The sequence below is a fragment of the Martes martes genome, assembly GCF_963455335.1.
Source record: "Martes martes genome assembly, chromosome: 7".
In the NCBI taxonomy this organism is placed as follows: Eukaryota; Metazoa; Chordata; class Mammalia; order Carnivora; family Mustelidae; genus Martes; species Martes martes.
The window spans coordinates 26,308,729-26,327,194 of record NC_137894.1 but is presented as its reverse complement, the minus strand read 5'-3'; the positions used below and the strand labels follow the sequence as shown (position 1 = coordinate 26,327,194).

Genomic DNA, 18,466 nt, shown 5'->3' with positions numbered 1-18,466 from the left:
AAGGTTAAATTGAATAGTGAAAAAAGGAGCACAATAAAGCATATATCTATAAAGAATATAGGTGTGGGAAAATACAAGTTAAAAAGCTACTATGAAATATAAGTTGATATAATAAACATCTAGTTGAAATGGGAAGGGAAAAAGAAAAATAAAACAGGGCATGAAGAAAAGAAAAAAAAGGGAGAATTTCATCTGAAAAATAAACAAATCTTACCTGGAGCTCAATATATAATTTCCTCAGGCATTGGGATCCATAAGATTGTCTTCCACCTCTTCTTCCAGGCTGTCTTCTGGGGGAGGGCCTGTCTCGCTGTTTCTCAGGTAACCCTGCTTGTGTGGAGACCCCTGTCAGGGGAGTGGGCTCAGTGGGAACCAGTCTTCTGTGTGGCTTTTGTTCCCTGGGGACTTTCCACTCTTCTTCAGAGGATCAGAGCAGAAGTGACCACAGCCAAACCTCTGGCCCAGAGCAGAAAATTCAGTCTGCCCCTTAATAAACCCTCCAGGACAGTCTCCACTTCTGTATGCATGCAGAAAACCATAGCCTCCTGTGGTGTGCACCCACAGCAACTCTCTCAGAGGTAGTCCCAGGGGTCTGGGAGTGCCACTGCCCTATGTGATTCTAAAATCCCAAGTGGCAGTGCACTCACATGCACCTGAAGTTCCTGGATCATGTCTAGGCACCACTCTTTCCTAGGCACAGTCCTTTCCTGACAGCTACTACTCTGTGAGTTTTTGTGTGGTCATATGTGCAGGTTCCAGATTTTTTTCAGTCTGCCCAAGAGAAAAGCAATTATGAACCAGCCCAGCTCTGGTTTATTATGATCAGAGCTGAGAGCCCCTTCCTGGGCTTGCTGACCATAACCTTCCTGGCTCTACTGCTCTACTGATTCAGGAAACCCCTTTTGCTCTGCGGCTTCTTGTATCTTGGGACCACGATGCTCTACCTAGAATTCTGCCCTTTCATTTCCAAAGCCCCTTTCAGAGAGGGATGTTGCTCACTAGAGCAGATTTCTACAGGTTCTGATTTTGCTCTCCAGTGTTATATCGCTTTCCAGGAGCTAGCTTATTGAGACTCCCTCCCCCTTCAGTTTATCTTCCCATATCTCACCACATAGTCACAACTCCACACATCCTACCTTGTAAAAAGCAGTCACTTTTCTGCTTGTAGAGACCCAAAAATGTATTCTTACATCTTAGCTGATTTCGTGGGTGTTCAAAATATTTTGGTGGATATCCAACTAAATTCAGGGGGTCAGTTAAGATGGGTCCTTTTCTCCTCTTTCTTCTTGCCTCCCTCCTCTACTCTGGCTTTCTTTGATGTCCATTTGCATTATAAATATTTCTCTATCCTCTCATTTCCAAACTGCAGGTGTCTTTAGTTCTCTTGTAGGCAGCATATAGATGGATGTTGTTTTTAAATTCATTCTGATATCCTGTGTCTTTTGATTGGAGCATTTAGTCCATTTACATCCAGAGTGATTATTGAAAGATAAGAATTTGGTGCCATTGTGTTACCTGTAGAGTTGGTGTTTCTGTTGATGTTCTCTGATCCTTTCTAGTCTTTGTTCCTTTTGGTCTTTTTCTTCTGTCCACTCAAAGTGTCCCTATTGAAAGTTCTTATAGGGCTGGCTTAGTGGTCACAAACTCTACTTTTTGTTTGTCTGGGAAACTCTATATCTCTCTTTTCATTCTGAATGACAGCCTTGCTGGAAAAAGAATTCTTGGCTGCATATTGTTCCCACTCAACACTTTGAATATTTCCTTCCACTTCCGTCTGGCCTGCCAGATTTTGGTGGACAGGTCTGCTGTGAACATGATCTGTCTTCCTTTGTAGGTTAAGGACTTTTTTCCTTTGCTGGTTTCAGGATTCTTTCCTTGTCTGTGTATTTTATGAATTCAACCATCATATGCCTTGGCGATGATTTATTTTTGTTAAATTTAATGAGAGTTCCTGTCCTTTTTGGATTTTCATGTCTGTGTCCTTCCCCAGCTATCATTTGTTTGAATAAACTTTTTGTGCCTATATCTCTCTCTTCATTTTCTGGGACTCCTATGATACAAATATTGTTTTAGTAAGAAACTGAGTTCCCTAAGTCTACCTTCCTAGTCCATTACCTTTAACTCTTCATTTCAGCTTCATTATTTTCCATAATTTAGTCTTCTATGTTACCGATTCACTCCTTGGATTTGTCCACCCTTATTTTTATGGCCTCCACTTGGGATCGAATCTTGGTTATAGCATTTTTAATTTTTAATTTCAGCCTGATTATATTTTAGTTCTTTTATCTTTGTAGTAAGAGATTCTCTAGTGTCTTCTCTGTTTTTTTTTTTCCCCAAGCCCAGCTACTATCCATATAATCATTGTTTTAAATTCTAGTTCCAAAATCGTACTTAACATCTGTATTGATTAAATAAATCCCTGGCTGTGATTACTACCTCCTGTTCTTTCTTTTGGGGTGAATTTCTCCTTCTTGTCATTTTGTCCAGGAAAGAAAAGAAGAAAGAAAACAAACAAACAAACAAACAAAAAAGCCCAACAAAACCAACAGCAAAACCAAAAAAATTAGATCCTACATGTCCTTTATCCTGTTGTTAAAAGAATCTAGATCCTAAAATAAGAAAGAAAAAATTTAAAAAAAATAGTGAAATTAACCAAAAATATATAAAATTAAAAATAAAAAATTAACATAAAATAACTGAAAAAATAAGAAAATAAATGGGAAAATAACCATAAAAATAAAGAATAAAAGTACAAAGGAGGCTAGATACTATTTTCCTCTAGACCTGAAGATTTGCATCTATTTTCCTCTAGACCTGAAGATTTGCATCCTTCTATGCTCAGTAAACTTTGTGGGAGCAAGTGGTTTATACTGGTCTTCTGGGGGAGGAGCTTGTTGTGCTGATTCTCAGGTGGACTTGCCATAGTGGAAATATGCTTCCAGGGCATTAGGAGGGATGGCTTGGTATAAGAGGCTCCAGACTCCACTAGGTGAAACTCTTTTGCTGCCTGAAGGCTTTCAGTACTGATAGACAGGATGAATATGGTGGCACCCCATTCTCTCATCCTGGAGCTGAAAATTCACACCCTCCACTCTTCAATGAGCCCTTACAGAAGAGCAATCAATCATTCTTGTCTCGCTGGTTTCATCAGAACCCTGTGTTCTTTCTGCCTGTGTCTGAGCTTTTTTATCTCAAGTTTCAAAACTATAAATTTTAGGGACTCCTATGACATAGGCCTTCACTGTTGCTCCTGAGGAAGGTCTCCCCATGCTTCTGCCACTTGCTAGACCTGTCCCAGGCAAGGTCCCATGACCACACAGTGGTTTGCAGTTTATGGCAATACAGAGCAGAAAGCCCGTAACTAGTCTCGCTGTTCTCAGCCAGCTTCCATGGTCCTATGCCTGTCAACAGTGCAGCACTTAGGCACCACCCATTCTTCTTGTGACCAAGGGGATCTTCAGACCATGGTGTCACACCTGGGATTCTGCCCCACTTCACCACCTGGGCACCTTTAAGCCAGGCATGTCCCCCACTGTAGCAGACTTTTAAAAGTTCTGATATTGTGCTCTGTTCTTGGTATTCAGAATTATTTGCTATATGGGTGTATTTGAGGGACAAGACAAGCTTAGGATCCTCTAATCTTCTGCCATCTTAATTCCTCCTGGAGATGTATCTTTTTAGTGTTGGCAGATATCACTTTATGTTTCCATTGTGGCCTGAATGATTCAGGAGAGGAGAATTGCAACAACACAGTCTGAGTAAGGTGAGAGTGGGTGAGCTCCAGTGTACCCAGTAGGGTTGCAGGCAGGCATGTACTGAGGAGGCTGGACATTTTATTCTCATTCCTTATAGTTTTGTCAATGTGCCAGTTCTGGGACTTTTGCTCTTGGAAACATTCATCACCCTCACTTTATGCATTCTAAATCTCAGTTTCTGCCTCATACTTTGGCTCTCAGGTCAGTATCTTCCTGCTGAGTTTGGGAAGCTCTGCTGGGAGGTTGAGGGAGGTAGAGGGGGGAAGTTGGTTTGGGGACATCTCTTCTTGGACTCCAGCTTCTTCCAGAAAGGCTCAGCATAGTTTCTGCACTAACCTTCTCCCTCTGCTCCTTAGCTATGGTGGGTTGGAAATTTTCTTGCTGCCGCTATTCTCTAGCCTCTGGTTAGTATCTCACCATGTCCATCTCCTGTGTAACCAGTTTCTCTGATTATGTATTCAGAGAAGCTTCTATTTCCTTCTTGGACCCTGGCTGATTCAGTTAGTGTAGGAAGGAAGAGGCAAGGGCAATAGCTGAGATTGAAAGGGAGAGAGGACATAATGGGTGTTAAAGGAGGGAGCTGGAACAGAACAGGAGTGAAAATTGTCTTGGGAGATGTGTTAAAATCACTGGGCAGTTCTAGAACCCAGTGGGAACACTGCTTGTGGAGGTCACATGAGAATGCCAGGCCCACAGAAGGTTCTTTATGGCTATAGTCAGCTGCTTGGATGGTGGCACAGGACAGGAAAGCCAGTGTTTTGAGTTTTGTCATGGGTAGCATGCAGACCCAAGGGTAGTCCCCATGATCCTCATTGCCTGGTGGTCATTCCCTTTTGTAGTTCCCTCCCCTGAGGGTAGGGGTAGGACCTATGAATCACTTCCAAACAGTAAAATAGGGCAAAGACGATGGGATGTCAATCCCATGGTTGTGTTACAATATGTAAAATTTTGCCTTCTCAGTTGACTCACTTTGGATACTCTTCATTGTTCTTGATGAAGTGGACATGTTTGGGGAGTCCACATGGCACAGAACTTCAGGAAGCCTGTAGAAGGTGAGGGTGGCTTCTGAGAGCTCAGTGTGGTCTCTGGTCAACAGCTAGGAGAAGCCAGGGCCTTCAGTCCTGTAGCACCAGGAATTGATTTCTGCCAACATTGGGTCATTCTGGGAGCAGATTTTTCCCCCTAGTTGAGCCTCTAGATTACACCTCTAGATTACAGCCTGATTACACCTTGAGATCCTAAGTAAATGATCCAGTGAAGCCTGCCCCAGCCCTGGACCCACAGAAACTCTGAGATTATAAACGTGTTGTTTTAAGCTACCAATTTTGTAGTGATTTGTTATCCAGCAATAGAAAAATCACATATCAGGTGAGCTTGACACAATGAGTTGGGACAAATAAGAGGAGAGTCTTTGCTGGACTATGGAATCTCGGCTGGGAAAGGGAGTGGGGACAGGGGATGTTTGGCTGTTGTAGGAGCAGACAAGTTCTTTTTAAAAAAATTTTATTTTATTTTTCAGTGTTCCAAGATACATTGTTTATGCACCACACCCAGTGCAGTGCTCCATGCAATATGTGCCCTCCTTAATACCTACCACCAGGCTCACCCACTCTTCACCCCACTCCCCTCCAAAACCATCAGTTTGTTTCTCAGAGTCCACAGTCTCTCATGGTTCATCTCCCCCTCCAATTTCCCTCAACTCACTTCTCCTCTCCAACTCCTAATGCCCTCCATGTTATTCCTTATGCTCCACATGTAAGTAAAACCATATGATAATTGACTTTCTCTCCTTGACTTATTTCACTCAGCATAATCTCCTCCAGTCCCGTCCATGTTGATACAAAAGTTGGGTATTCATCCTTTCTGATGGCTGAGTAATATTCCATTGTATATATGCATCATATCTTCTTTACCATTCATCTGTTGAAGGGCATCTTGGCTCTTTCCACAGTTTGGCAATTGTGGCCATTGCTGCTATGAACATTGGGATACAGATGGCCCTTCTTTTCACTACATCTGTATCTTTGGGGGAACTACCCAGTAGCGCAATTGCAGGGTCATAGGGTAGCTCTATTTTTAATTTTTTGAGGAATCTACACACTGTTCTCCAAAGTGGCTGCACCAACTTGCATTCCCACCAATAGTGTAAGAGGGTTCCCCATTCTCCACATCCTCTCCAACACTGGTTATTTACTGTCTTGTTAATTTTGGCCATTCTACCTGGGGTAAGGTGGTATCTCAATGTAGTTTTGATTTGAATCTCCCTGATGGCTAATGATGATGAACATTTTTTCATGTGTCTGTTAGCCATTTGCATGTCTTCTTTGGAGAAGTGTCTGTTCATATCTTTGGAAGCAGACAAGTTCTTGCCAGTGAAGTGATCATGTAACTGAGAGCCTGGGCAGTGGGAAACATCATCTCTGTAAACTTTGAAGCCAAAATATTATAAGAGTTATAGAAAGCCTTGGATTATAGAGGTAAGAGAAATCTAGACCACAACTAAGACTCTGATCTTCAAAGAATGAAGAAACATGACCAGGAATGTAGATAGTTGTAGTAAGGGGTTGGTGGGGCATTCCAATGGCACATTCTATAAAGCAGCTGGAATTCTTAGGGGAGGGGAGAAGATGGCAGTGGAGAATAAGGAGAATACCTTTCCAAACTCTCAGCAGGACTAATTACATAATTTGTGGAGGTCTGTGAAAAATGAACATGTGGGGCTCCTTGTTCAAAAAGCAGGAAAAAGTGATGTTAACAATACTGAAATATAAAGCTTTTTTCCTTTCTTTTGTAGTTTCTTTCTTGTCACAGTATTTCAAAGTTGCTACTTAATGTCATTATTCTAAGTAAGGAAAAATAAAAATTTAAATTATTAGGATGAAAGTCACCATTCATCTTTACTGTGAAGCATCATTTAATTTTTTTAATTTTAATTTTTTAAATAATTTTTTATTATATTGTGTTAGTCACCATACAGTATATCATTAGTTTTTGATGTGTTCTGTGATTCATTGTTTGCATATAACACCCAGTGTTATGGCAATATGTGCCCTCCTTAATACCCATTATGGGGCTCACCCATGCCTCCACTTTACTCCCCTCTAAAACCCTCATTGATTACTGGAGTCCATAGTCTCTCATGGTTCATCTACCCTCTTCATTTTTCCCTTCCTTCTCCTTATCCCTTATTATCCATGTATACCTTATGATCCACAAATAAGCGAAGCCATATGATAATTGTCTTTCTCTGTTTGACTTATCTTAGCATAATTTCCTCCAGTTCCATCCATGTTTATGTAAATGTGGTTATTCATTCTTTTTGATGGCTGAGTAATATTCCATTATATATATATGGACCACATCTTCTTTATCCATTCATCTGTTGAAGGACATCTCAGCTCCTTCCACGGTTTGGCTATTGCGGACATTGCTGCTATGAACACTGGTGTGCATGTGTCCCTTCATTTCACTACATCTGTATATTTGGGGTAAATACTCAGTAGTGCAATTGTAGGGTCATAGGGTGGCTCTATTTTTAACATCTTGAGGAACCTCCACACTATTTTCCGAAGTGGCTGCACCAACTTACATTCCCACAACAGTGTAAGAGCGTTCCCCTTTCTCCACATCCTCTTCAATATTTGTTGTTTCTTGCCATGTTAATTTTTGCCATTTTAACTGGTGTAAGGTGGTATCTCAATGTGGTTTTGATTTGAATCTCCCTGATAGCTAAAAATGATGAGCATTTTTTCATTTGTCTGTTAGCTATTTGTATGTCTTCTTTGGAGAAGTGTCTGTTCATGTCTTCTGCCCATTTCTTGACTGGGTTATTTGTTTTTTGGGTGTTGAGTTTCAGAAGTTCTTTACTGATTGTGATTACCAGTCCTTTATCTGTAATGCCATTTGAAAATATAGTCTCCCATTCCGTTTTGTTTTGTTGATGGTTTCCTTTGCTGTGCAGAAGCTTTTAATCTTGATGAAATCCCAAAAGTTAATTTTTGCTTTTGTCTCCCTTGCCTTTGGAGATGTGTTTTGAAATAAATAAATTGCTGTGGCCGATGTCGAAAATGTTACTGCCTATGTTCTCCTCTAGGATTTTGATGGATTCCTGTCTCAGTTGAGGTCTTTCATCCATTTAGAGTTTGTCTTTGTTTATGGTGTAAGAGAATGGTCCAGTTTCTTTCTTCTGTGTTTAGCTATCCAATTTTCATACACCATTTGTGGAAGAGACTGTCTTTTTTTCCACTGGATTTTTTTTCCTTCTTTGTCAAAGATTAGTAGACCGTAGGGTTGAGGGTCCATATCTGGGATCTCTACTCTGTTCCATTGATCTGTGTGTCTGTTTTTGTGCCAACACCATGCTTTCCTGATGATCACAGTTTTGTAATATAGCTTGAAATCAGGCAACGTGATGTCCCCAGCTTTGTTTTTCTTTTTCAACATTTCCTTGGTGATTTGGGGTCTTTTCTGGTTCCACACAAATTTTAGGATTGTTTCTTTTAGCACTTTGAAAAATGCCATTGGTATTTTGATCACGTTGAAAATATAGATTGCTCTGGGCAACAGAGACATTTTAACAAGATTTATTCTTCTGATCCATGAGCATGGAATGTTTTTCCATCTTTTGTGTGTTTTTCAATTTTCTTCATAAGTGTTCTGCAGTTCCTAGAGTATAGATCCCTTACCTCTTTGGTTAGGTTTATTCCAAGGTATCTTAAGGATTTTTGTGGTATTATAAATGGAATCATTTCCCTAATTTCTCTTCCTACAGTTACATTGTTAGTGTATAGAAAAGGAACTGATTTCTGTGCATTGATTTTTTATTCTACCACATTAGTGAATTGCTGTATGAGTTCTAGTGATTTGGGGGTGGAGTGTTTTGTTTTTTCCACATAAAGTATCATGTCATCTGTGAAGAGAGAAAGTTTGACTTCTTCTTTGCCAATTTGAATACCTTTTATTTCTTTTTGTTGTCTGATTGCTGTTGCTAGGACTTCCAGTACTATGTTTTTTTTTTTTTTAAGATTTTATTTATTTATTTGACAGACAGAGATCACAAGTAGGCAGAGAGGCAGGCAGGGAAGGGAAGCAGGCTCCCTGCAGAGCAGAGAGCCCGGTGTGGGGCTTGATCCCAGGACCCCGGGATCATGACCCGAGCTGAAGGCAGAGGCTTTAACCCACTGAGCCACCCAGGCGCCCCTCCGGTACTATGTTGAACAGCACTGGAGAGAGAGGGGATTCTTGTCATGTTCCTGATCTTAAGGGAAGTTTCTCAGCTTCAGTCTCATAATTTGAATCATTATTTTAAATGCAAATATGAGAGCATTAACTTGTAGGTAGAATCAGGAAAGTTGTACAATTTGTATTCTGTAGTTCATACATACATGTGGATTTTGTTCTTACTAGACAATGGAAACAATTGCATGAAACTAAAATGTTTTTTACTTTTTGATTCAGGAACATTCTACTAACAGACCCATGTATTGTACCCATTCCAACTATAGTTGTGAACATTGCTTCTCAATGCTGCAAATCCTCCTTAACCAAAGCTCACAATGAGTTTTGGCTTCATAGCAACCCTTGATAGCAAACCATTCTGCTGCAAATCAAGGTCATTGGTGGGGTCATGGGAAGCTGGCAAATGTAAAAGAATAAAATGGTAATGGTTAGAAATGTAATCCAAAGAGTAGGACCTCATAACTTTTTTATTTCACTTTCAATTACTTCATTACTTTCAATGAGTAATTGTTCTCATTTTAATAATAAGTATTATTATTTTATCATTGCAAAAGTATTAATTTGCTGGATGCAAAACCCCATAAAACCATAACATAGTCAGAAAAAAAGGAGGAAGTCCTTACCACACAGAGATGGTCATGTTTTGGAGGCTGGGTCTTTTTGGTCTCCTGTTCTATGCATATGCTATGTATATATTTATTTCAAGAAAACAAAATCCTGCTCTATCAGTGTTTTTTCTGTATCCTTAATATTTCCCACTATAAATCAGTATCCTTTTAGAGCATTTTTACTTGCATAGTATTTTATACTATGCACATATTGTAACTTACTTAACTAATGCTTTCTTGTTGAATACTTAGGTCATGACTAGTGTGAAATGTGCTACAATGTTCATTCTTAGAGTTGAGCATACACTGTTTCCCATGTGATATTAGAATGCTGGAACACTGGAAGGGCCCCATTATAAGAGGCCAAAAAATAACAAGGGTAGAGAGAGACTGACTGGATTCCATATGGATTCCTCAAGGTGCAAACAATATTCCCAGTTTGCTTTTCATCAACAGTGCTTTCTTTCTGACTGACCTAGTGAGAAGAGTCACAACAGAATATGCACCTAGAGAACAAAGATGGTGGGCTGACCTCTGGTGTGCTGGAGATGGAGTTACATCAGACATCTGCTCCCATGTGTGCTGTCCTGGGAAGGCCAAAGCTGGCAGGACCTGCCACCAGCAACTGCAGGCTACAGCATGGAGTCAACAGGGAAGACTCCTCAAACCCCTACCCCAGCAGGGCAGCTGGAAAGAGCTGCTGGGCTTCTGTGGACCAAGATTTTGACTCATTTCTCACAGAGCGGAGGTGAATTTATTATAATTTTATATATAAATGTGGAATTCACAAATACTGGATTTTTTGTAAGCATAGTTCCTCCATTTTTTTGTGGGAAAATTTTCAGATATTATGCAAGAAATGCAAGAATCCTTCTAGCACTTTCCTGGCCTGTTTTGAATGAATGCTCTTTCTAAAATGTGGCTAACAAAACTCTAAAAATAGAGATTTTGGCATGAAATTTGCATTTTCTATATTATTTTAAGGCATTAAAGGTATTACATGACTTTAAAAAGGATAGATATTTACATGCTTATATATAAAATATGCTTATATATAAGATATATACACATATAAGAATATATATATATGTCTTAGAACATGCATTATTCTTACAAATATGTCAAGTGAATCAGTTGAATATTGTTTTTCATATTAGAAAAATCTAGATGACATTAAAAGGAACTTTTGATAAACCCTTAAATATTTACCAGAGTAAAACCAATGAATAGATATAAATAGCATCCTATAAGTGTCAATTCATACCCATGTAGGGACATATTGTTTACCCTGCAGATCTGGGTATCCTCATCCCCACAGGCAATAAGTCCTGCTCAGAGCAGTTGCTCAGCCAGAACTTGACCCACACAGTACCAGTGGTCTAATGTTGAAAAAGGCAAAGCATCATAGAAATACATTGAAGTGTGGTGTACAGCCCCACCACCTGCCATGATCCTGTCCCTTCCTCCTTTCTAGGGTAGCACCTATCCCAGTTTACTGTTGATATCACAATGTGCAGGTTCATACTATTACTGTTTATATATCACTAAATAGTATGTGCTTTTGTCTTGCAAATGGTTAAACATTGGCTTGCTTTTTTTTTGTCCAGCTTGTTTTTGGGATTTGTCAGTGTGGCTCCCTGTAGCTCTTGTTAATTCATTTGGAGTGCTCACTTAAAACGTCAGTATCTGAATATCCCACAGTTTATATGTCTTCTGTAGGTAGCCATTCAGTGTCTACCCCACTCCCTAGTATTTTGCTATTAAAAACTGCTTACAATGCATTTTCTTGTATAGATTTTTGAGGGTATAAGTTGGGGGGGATTCTCTAGAGTACCTCTCTACTTGATAACAATTGTTGGTTCCTAAAATGCCTGCACCTTAGGATTTATTAGATGTACCAGATTCATAATTGTGTCAGTTTACCCTCTCACCTTTCCAACGTTTGGTGCCAGGGGACTTTAACATGAGAAGATGTGATACATGTGATATGCTACATCATGGTTTGCAAAGAAATTTGTATTTCCTTGTTGACCAGGAAAGCAGACCTTCTTCCCACATGTTTACTAAGCAGTTAGGTTTGTTTTTCATAATGTGTCATCTTGTACATTTTGCTCAATTTTCCAATGATTTGTTTATACTTTTCTCTCTCTCTCTCTCTTTTTTTTTTTTTTTCAAGATTCTTCATATTAACCCTCTTTGGTCCTGTGTTGCAGGGTCTTCTCCAAGCCAGAAGATCATCTTTTCTTTTTAGTTAAGATTTTTTAAAAAGATTTATTTATTTATTTTAGAGAGAAAGAAAGGTGGGAGGGTCAAAGGGAGAGGGAGAGAGAACCTGAAGCAGACTCCATGCTGAGCATGGAGCCCAGTGTGGTGTTTGATCCCATGACCCTGAGATCACAACTTGAGTTGAAACCAAAAATCAGATGCTCGACTGATTGTGCCACCCAGGTGCCCCATTTATGTTTTATTTTAATAAAGTATTTAATATGATTATATTTGTAAATCTTTCATGGTTTTGTGCTCTTTTGGGGGGCTAGTATTTTAAAGCTCAGATATTTTTAAGAACTCAATTTCCTCTTTGATTTCATAAAATTTTTCTCCTGTTTTCTAAAAGTTTTAAACTTTTCTCTTTAGATTTAATCCTTTACCAACCTGGAATTTATTTTTAAATTTCCCTCTTTTCTTTAATCTTTCTCTCTTTAGTGCTTAAAAATACAATAAAAAATACCAAAAAATAAAAACCAAACCCAGTACAGTTTTTGATAATAATTTTAGGTCTGAAATGCAAGAATAATTAAGGGCATCCTTGGAAGGTGAAGGAGTACCTCCAGAATTTCCATGTAGGATTGGATTACGGCAGACTGTGGGGAAGCTGGGGCTGGAGATCTTCTCTGGAAGCTGTATTGACCTCAACTATCTCTGCCAGAATAATGGTGCAGACCCCAAACACAAACTTCACCATGTGGGTTGTAGGGTGGTAGTCTAACCCTTTATGCCAGTGCAGGTTTGGCTGCCAGCTAACTTAGGGGTCTCATGGGCCACCTACCTCTTGTCCTTCCAAAGGCTTCATCACTCTGGTGTGGAAGCTGGTCATAAGCTTCTGCCACCTCATGTCTGCTAACATCTCACCAACAGACTGGAGGTCAGAGTCACATCCTGTGCTCTGAGAGTCACCAGATAGAATGCAGTTTGCAAATGTGAATTTCAGATAAAAATGAGTATTTTGGGGGAAGTTCTTATACTAAAAAATCATTTGTAGTTTATCTGTCACCAAATTTGCCTGGGCACTCTATTTTTATTTGCTAAATCTGACCACCTGTTGCTCAGGATATGCTCCTCTCTGGAGACTAGAGCTCCTGTGAGCCAGCAGTGGCCTACCATAGTTATGTCCTATGACAGCCCTGCTGGCTTGGTGGTGCAAAAAAGTCCTACATGTTGAGACTACAGGTCCCAGGGCCAGTAGGGGTGAGCACTCTTGAGCCACAACTTCTCCTGCTGAGCTTGTTCCAGGAGAGAGAGCAACAGTAACCAGGAAACCTATAGGGACAGCTCACAAAAGACCTGGGAGGATGACTGTTGGCTAGTTCTCCTGTGATGTGGGCCCTTAGGAGAAGGGCCAGCTCGGTGTGAGTGTCTGTGAGTACGGAGGGTTTAGTGCCATTCATATGTGCACTTACGTGAGTCCCTGAACCAACATGCTCCTCCTGAGCAGGCATGTACTAGTGTTGTGTGGTCACCCCAGATGCATCTTTTTGAAGGTTATTTGTGGGATTCATTACATTTTGCATTTCTTATTTAATGAAAATAAGTATGAAGTGAAAAGAGATGTGTTCATATTAATGATAAAACATAGATTTTTAAACTTAACAGAGATGAAACAAGATGGAAATCACTGGTTATGCAAAAACCAACCAACTCTTTCGCTTCAGAGAATTTAAAACTCACTACTACAGGTTAGTTTATGAAGAGAATGAAAGTAAAGAATGTTATGAGATGCTACAAATACATTGCTTAAACAATTTTGCTGAAAAGGTTATTTGGGATTTCATATTTTCGAACTCTCTGAGAACATTCCCCTTGGAAACTGATCATTTGCTGTTAATTCTGAACAGGAGGGCAGCAGGCGGAGATTTGTAGCCCGTTGCACCCCTTTTGTCCTTTCACTTCCAGGAAGTCTAGGGGCAGTTTCTCAGATCAGTTACATCACTTGTGTACAAACTGGTTAGTAAGAGTTTTCCCAAAACTGTTAAAATCTTTGTGAAACAAGGCAGGATATAGATAATGTGACTACCATGTCATTAATACCACCCTGTTTTGTATCCTGTAGTTTTGTAGAAAGTTCTGAAATCAAATAGTGTGAGTCCTCCAACTTTGTTCTCCATGTTGCTTTGGGTATTCTGTGCCCTTTGCCTTTCTGTATAAATACTATCACAACTATGTCAATTAAAAACACTCTGCTGGCATTTTGATTGAAACTGCGCTGAATCTATATGATGAGTTTAGGGGGAATTTGTATCTTTTTTAAAAATTTAATTTAATTTTTCAGTCTTCCAAGATCATTGTTTCACACCCAGTGCTCCATGTAATACGTGCCCTCCTTAATACCCACCACCAGGGTCACCCATCCCTCACCCCCCTCCCCTCCAAAACCGTTAGTTTGTCTCTCAGTGTCCACATTCTCTCATGCTTTGTTTCCCACTCCAATTTCCCCTAATTCACTTTTCCTTTCCTTTTCCTAATGTCTTCCATGTTATTCCTTATGCTCCACATGTAAGTAAAACCATATGAAAATTGACTTTCTCTCCTTGACTTATTTCACTCAGCATAATCTCTTCCAGTCCTGTCCATGTTGATACAAAAGTTGGGTATTCATCCTTTCTGATGGCTGAGTAATATTCCATTGTATATATGCATCATATCTTCTTTACCATTCATCTGTTGAAGGGCATCTTGACTCTTTCCACCGTTTGGCAATTGTGGCCATTGCTGCTATGAACATTGAGGTACAGATGGCCCTTCTTTTCACTACATCTGTATCTTTGGGGGAACTACCCAGTAGCGCAATTGCAGGGTCATAGGGTAGCTCTATTTTTAATTTTTTGAGGAATCTACACACTGTTCTCCAAAGTGGCTGCACCAACTTGCATTCCCACCAGCAGTGTAAGAGGGTTCCCCTTTCTCCATATCCTCTCCAACACTTGTTGTTTCCTATCCTGTTGATTTTGGCCATTCTACCTGGTATAAGGTGGTATCTCAATGCGGTTTTGATTTGAATCTCCCTGATGGCTAATGATGATGAAGATTTTTTCATGTGTGTGTTAACCATTTGTATGTCTTCATTGGAGAAGTGTCTGTTCATGTCTTCTGCCCATTTTTGGACGTGATTATCTGTTTTTTGGGGTGTTGAGTTTGAGGAGTTCCTTATAGATCTTGGATATCAGCCCTTTGTCTGTAGTGTCATTTGTGAGTACCTTCTCCCATTCCGTGGGTTGCCTCTTCATTTTGTTGACTGTGGACATTGCTGCTATGAACACTGGGGTACATATGGTCCTTCTTTTCACTACATCTGTATCTTTGGGGTAAATACTAGGCACTAGGTATTTCTTCTGTGGACACTCCAGGTGCACCGCTTTCCCAGCAATTTAATGCATTCACCAACTTGGAAGCTCTCCCAACCTGTCTTTTAGTTTAGTTTTAGTTTTTGTTTTTTTGTTTTTTAACAGAGATTCCATTATGTAGACATGATCAATTAAATCATTGGCCATTGGTGATTGAACTCAACCTCCAGCCCTTCTTTTCTTTCTTTACACTGAGTTGGACTTCCTCTGAGTTGGAAATAAGCCTGAGGTAAAACTTTAAGTTTTTCTTAGGAATTTTTTGAGCATTTGTCTGGCCTGTGTATATGTGTGTCTTTCTAAATTTCCTTGTATACATGGCTGCTTTTGAATATTCTAATTTCTCAGAGACTTTTACCCCAGTTTCTTCTCTGGCCTTAGATGATCTATTGTGTATCTCCACCTGTAATCTGTTGCCCCAGGTGTTTGTGGGTTTGTAGCCCATCTTGAAGTTTTTATGAAGAGTGCCTACTGCTTTTCATGCTTGCATTCTGAGGTATGTGAAACAGAGATGAACAAATTCCAGCATGCATGAATCTCTCAAGTAGCCCCCAGACAACTTAAAATGGACATACTCAATATGTTTTAAGTGAAGTCTTTCTTGCTCCCTCTAATTTGAAGGGTTGGGGGAACTGAGAACAAGACTGCCACCTGCTTAAGACTCAGATCACCTCCATACCAGGGAGGGTGTGGGTCAAAGCGGGTAAAATGCCCCCAAACTTTCCTAGCCTTTTGAAAATGCTTTTTATTTTTTAGGCTTTTGTTTGTTTGCTGTAAACCTTTGACAGTTTTCCAGAGTGCCTACAAAGTTGCTTCAGAAAGCTTCTGGTCCATCCTTCCTTCCTTCCTCCCTTCCTTTCTCTCTCTCCCTTTTTCCTCCTTCCCTTCCTTCCTGCCTTCCTTCCGTCCATCTGTCCATCTTTCTTTCTATGTTTCTGTGGGGGAATGAAGGCATAGAGCTTCCCAGATTGCCATTTTTCTCTCTTCTTTATTCTGAGGAGTCATTTACTGCCTGTAGAATTATTAGTTGATAGACTTTATCTCTGAACATGGTTTTGAGCCACTCTAGTGAAATTATTTCATTTATTGTACTTTATAGTTATAGAATTTCTATTTGTTCTTTTTAATACTTTCTCTTTATTGATATTCTCTATTTTGTGAGACATTAGTCTCATACTTTCATATAGTTCTTTAGATATGACTGACTGGTGCACCTTGGTGGCTTAGTTGGTTTAGGGTCCAATTCTTGATTTTGGCTCAGATCATGACCTCAATGTCATGAGATCAAGCCTTGTGTCTGGCTCTGTGCTGTGTGTGAAGCCTGCTTAAGATTCTCTCTCACCTTTTCCCGTGGCACTCCCCACCAACCACACCGCCACTGTCTCTCTTGCTCTCTCAAAATAACTAACTAACTAAATAAGGTTTCCTTTAGTTCTTTGAACATGTTTAAAATTGCTGATTTAAAGTTTTTGCCTAGGAAATCCAATGTCTGGCCTTCTTCAGGGAGGGTGTCTTTTAACCATGTTCTCCCCTATGTAGAGGCCATGCATGCCTTTGCATGTCTCATAAGTTTTTACTGAAATTGAATATTTTAAATGATATAATTTGGAAACTCTGGAAATCAAAGTTTCTTCCTAAGGTTCTTTCCTAAGATGGAAATTTGTCCCCTTTCCTAAAGTTTGTTGTTGCCCTTTAGTGTCTTTCCTGAATAAATTTTAAGTCTGTACCATTTAATGTGTGTTGCCATGGAATTCTCTGTTCTGTTGGCTTAGTGAATTGACATGGTTGACAGAGATGTTCTTTTTTTATTTTTCCCTACTCTAGCACTCATTTAAAAAAAAAAAAATTTCTGGAACACTGAAAAGTGTTCCAGAATTCATTGTTTATGCACAGAGATGTTCTTTTTTAAAAAATTTAATTAATTTACTTTTTTAATTTAAATTTTGTTAGTTAACATATAATGTAATATTGGTTTCTGTAGTAGAGTTCAGTGATTCCTCACTTACATACAACACCCAGAGCTCATCACAACAAATGCCTTCTTTAATACCCATTACCCACCTAACCCATCCCTCACCCACTTCCCTCCATCAATCCTCAGTTTATTCTCTGATGTTAAGAGTCACTTATGGCTTCTTTACCTCTCTCTCTTTCTCTTTTTATCTTTTTTTTTTTTTTAGTTATGTTCAGCTAGTCACTGTATAGTACATCTTTAGTTTTTGATGTAGTGTTCAGTGATTGGTTAGTTGCATAAAACACCTAGTGCTCATCACGACATGTGTTCTCCTTAATATTCATCACCTAGTTACCCCCTAACCTTACTCCCCTTCCCTCTGAAACCCTCAGTTTCTTTCCCAGAACCAGAGTTCACAGTCTTTCACGGTTCATCTCCCTCTCTGATTTCCCCGCCTTCAGTTTTCACTCTCTTCCCCTATGGTCCTCCATGCTATTCCTTATGTTCCACATATGAGTGAAACCATATGATAATTGTCTTTCTTTGCTTGACTTCTTTCACTTAGCATAATCCCCTCCAGTTTCTTCCATGTTGATGGAAATGGTGGGTATTCATTCTTTCGGATGGCTAAGTAATATTCCATTGTGTACTGCATCTTCTTTATCCATTCATCTGTTGAAGGGCATCTTCTACAGTTTGGCTATTGTGGACATTGTTGCTATGAACATTGGGGTGCACAGGCCCCTTCTTTTCACTGTGTGTGTCTTTGGAACAAATACCTAGTAGAGCAATTGCTGCGTCATAGTGTAAATCTATTTTTAACATCTAGCGGAACCTCCATACTGTTTTCCAGCGTGGCTTATCAACTTGCCTTCCCACCAACAATGTAAGAGGGTTCCCCTTTATCCACATACTCACCAACATTTGTTGTTTCCTGTTTCATTAATTTTTGCCATTCTAACTGGTGTAAAGGTGGTATCTTATTGTGGTTTTGATTTGAATTTCCCTGATGGTTAATGATGTTGAACATTTTTTTCATGTGTCTGTTAGCCATTTGTATGTATTCTTTGGAGGAGTGTCTGTTCATGTCTTATGCCCATTTCTTGACTGGATTATTTGTTTTTTGAGGTGTTGAGTTTGAGAAGTTCCTTACTCCCTTTTTCTCCCCCCCTTCCCATATGTTCATTTGTTTTCTTTCTTAAATTCCACATATGACAGAGGATATATTATATGTCTCCAAAGAAGAATGAGATTATGCCATTTGTGACAACATGGATGGACCTAGAGGGTATTGTG

At 39.6% G+C, this 18,466-nt stretch overlaps 1 protein-coding gene across 1 annotated transcript in view; it reads left to right on the top strand.

The window, feature by feature from the left end:
* The first annotated feature begins 10,086 nt into the window (after positions 1-10,086).
* OCA2 (OCA2 melanosomal transmembrane protein) overlaps positions 10,087-18,466 on the top strand; it is a 392,247-nt gene continuing 383,867 nt past the window's right edge. Inside the window, exon 1 of the mRNA XM_080808622.1 lies at positions 10,087-10,349. Within this exon, the coding sequence (XP_080664748.1) occupies positions 10,102-10,349 (248 nt within the window). The 5' untranslated portion in view covers positions 10,087-10,101. The remainder of the gene's footprint in view (positions 10,350-18,466) is intronic.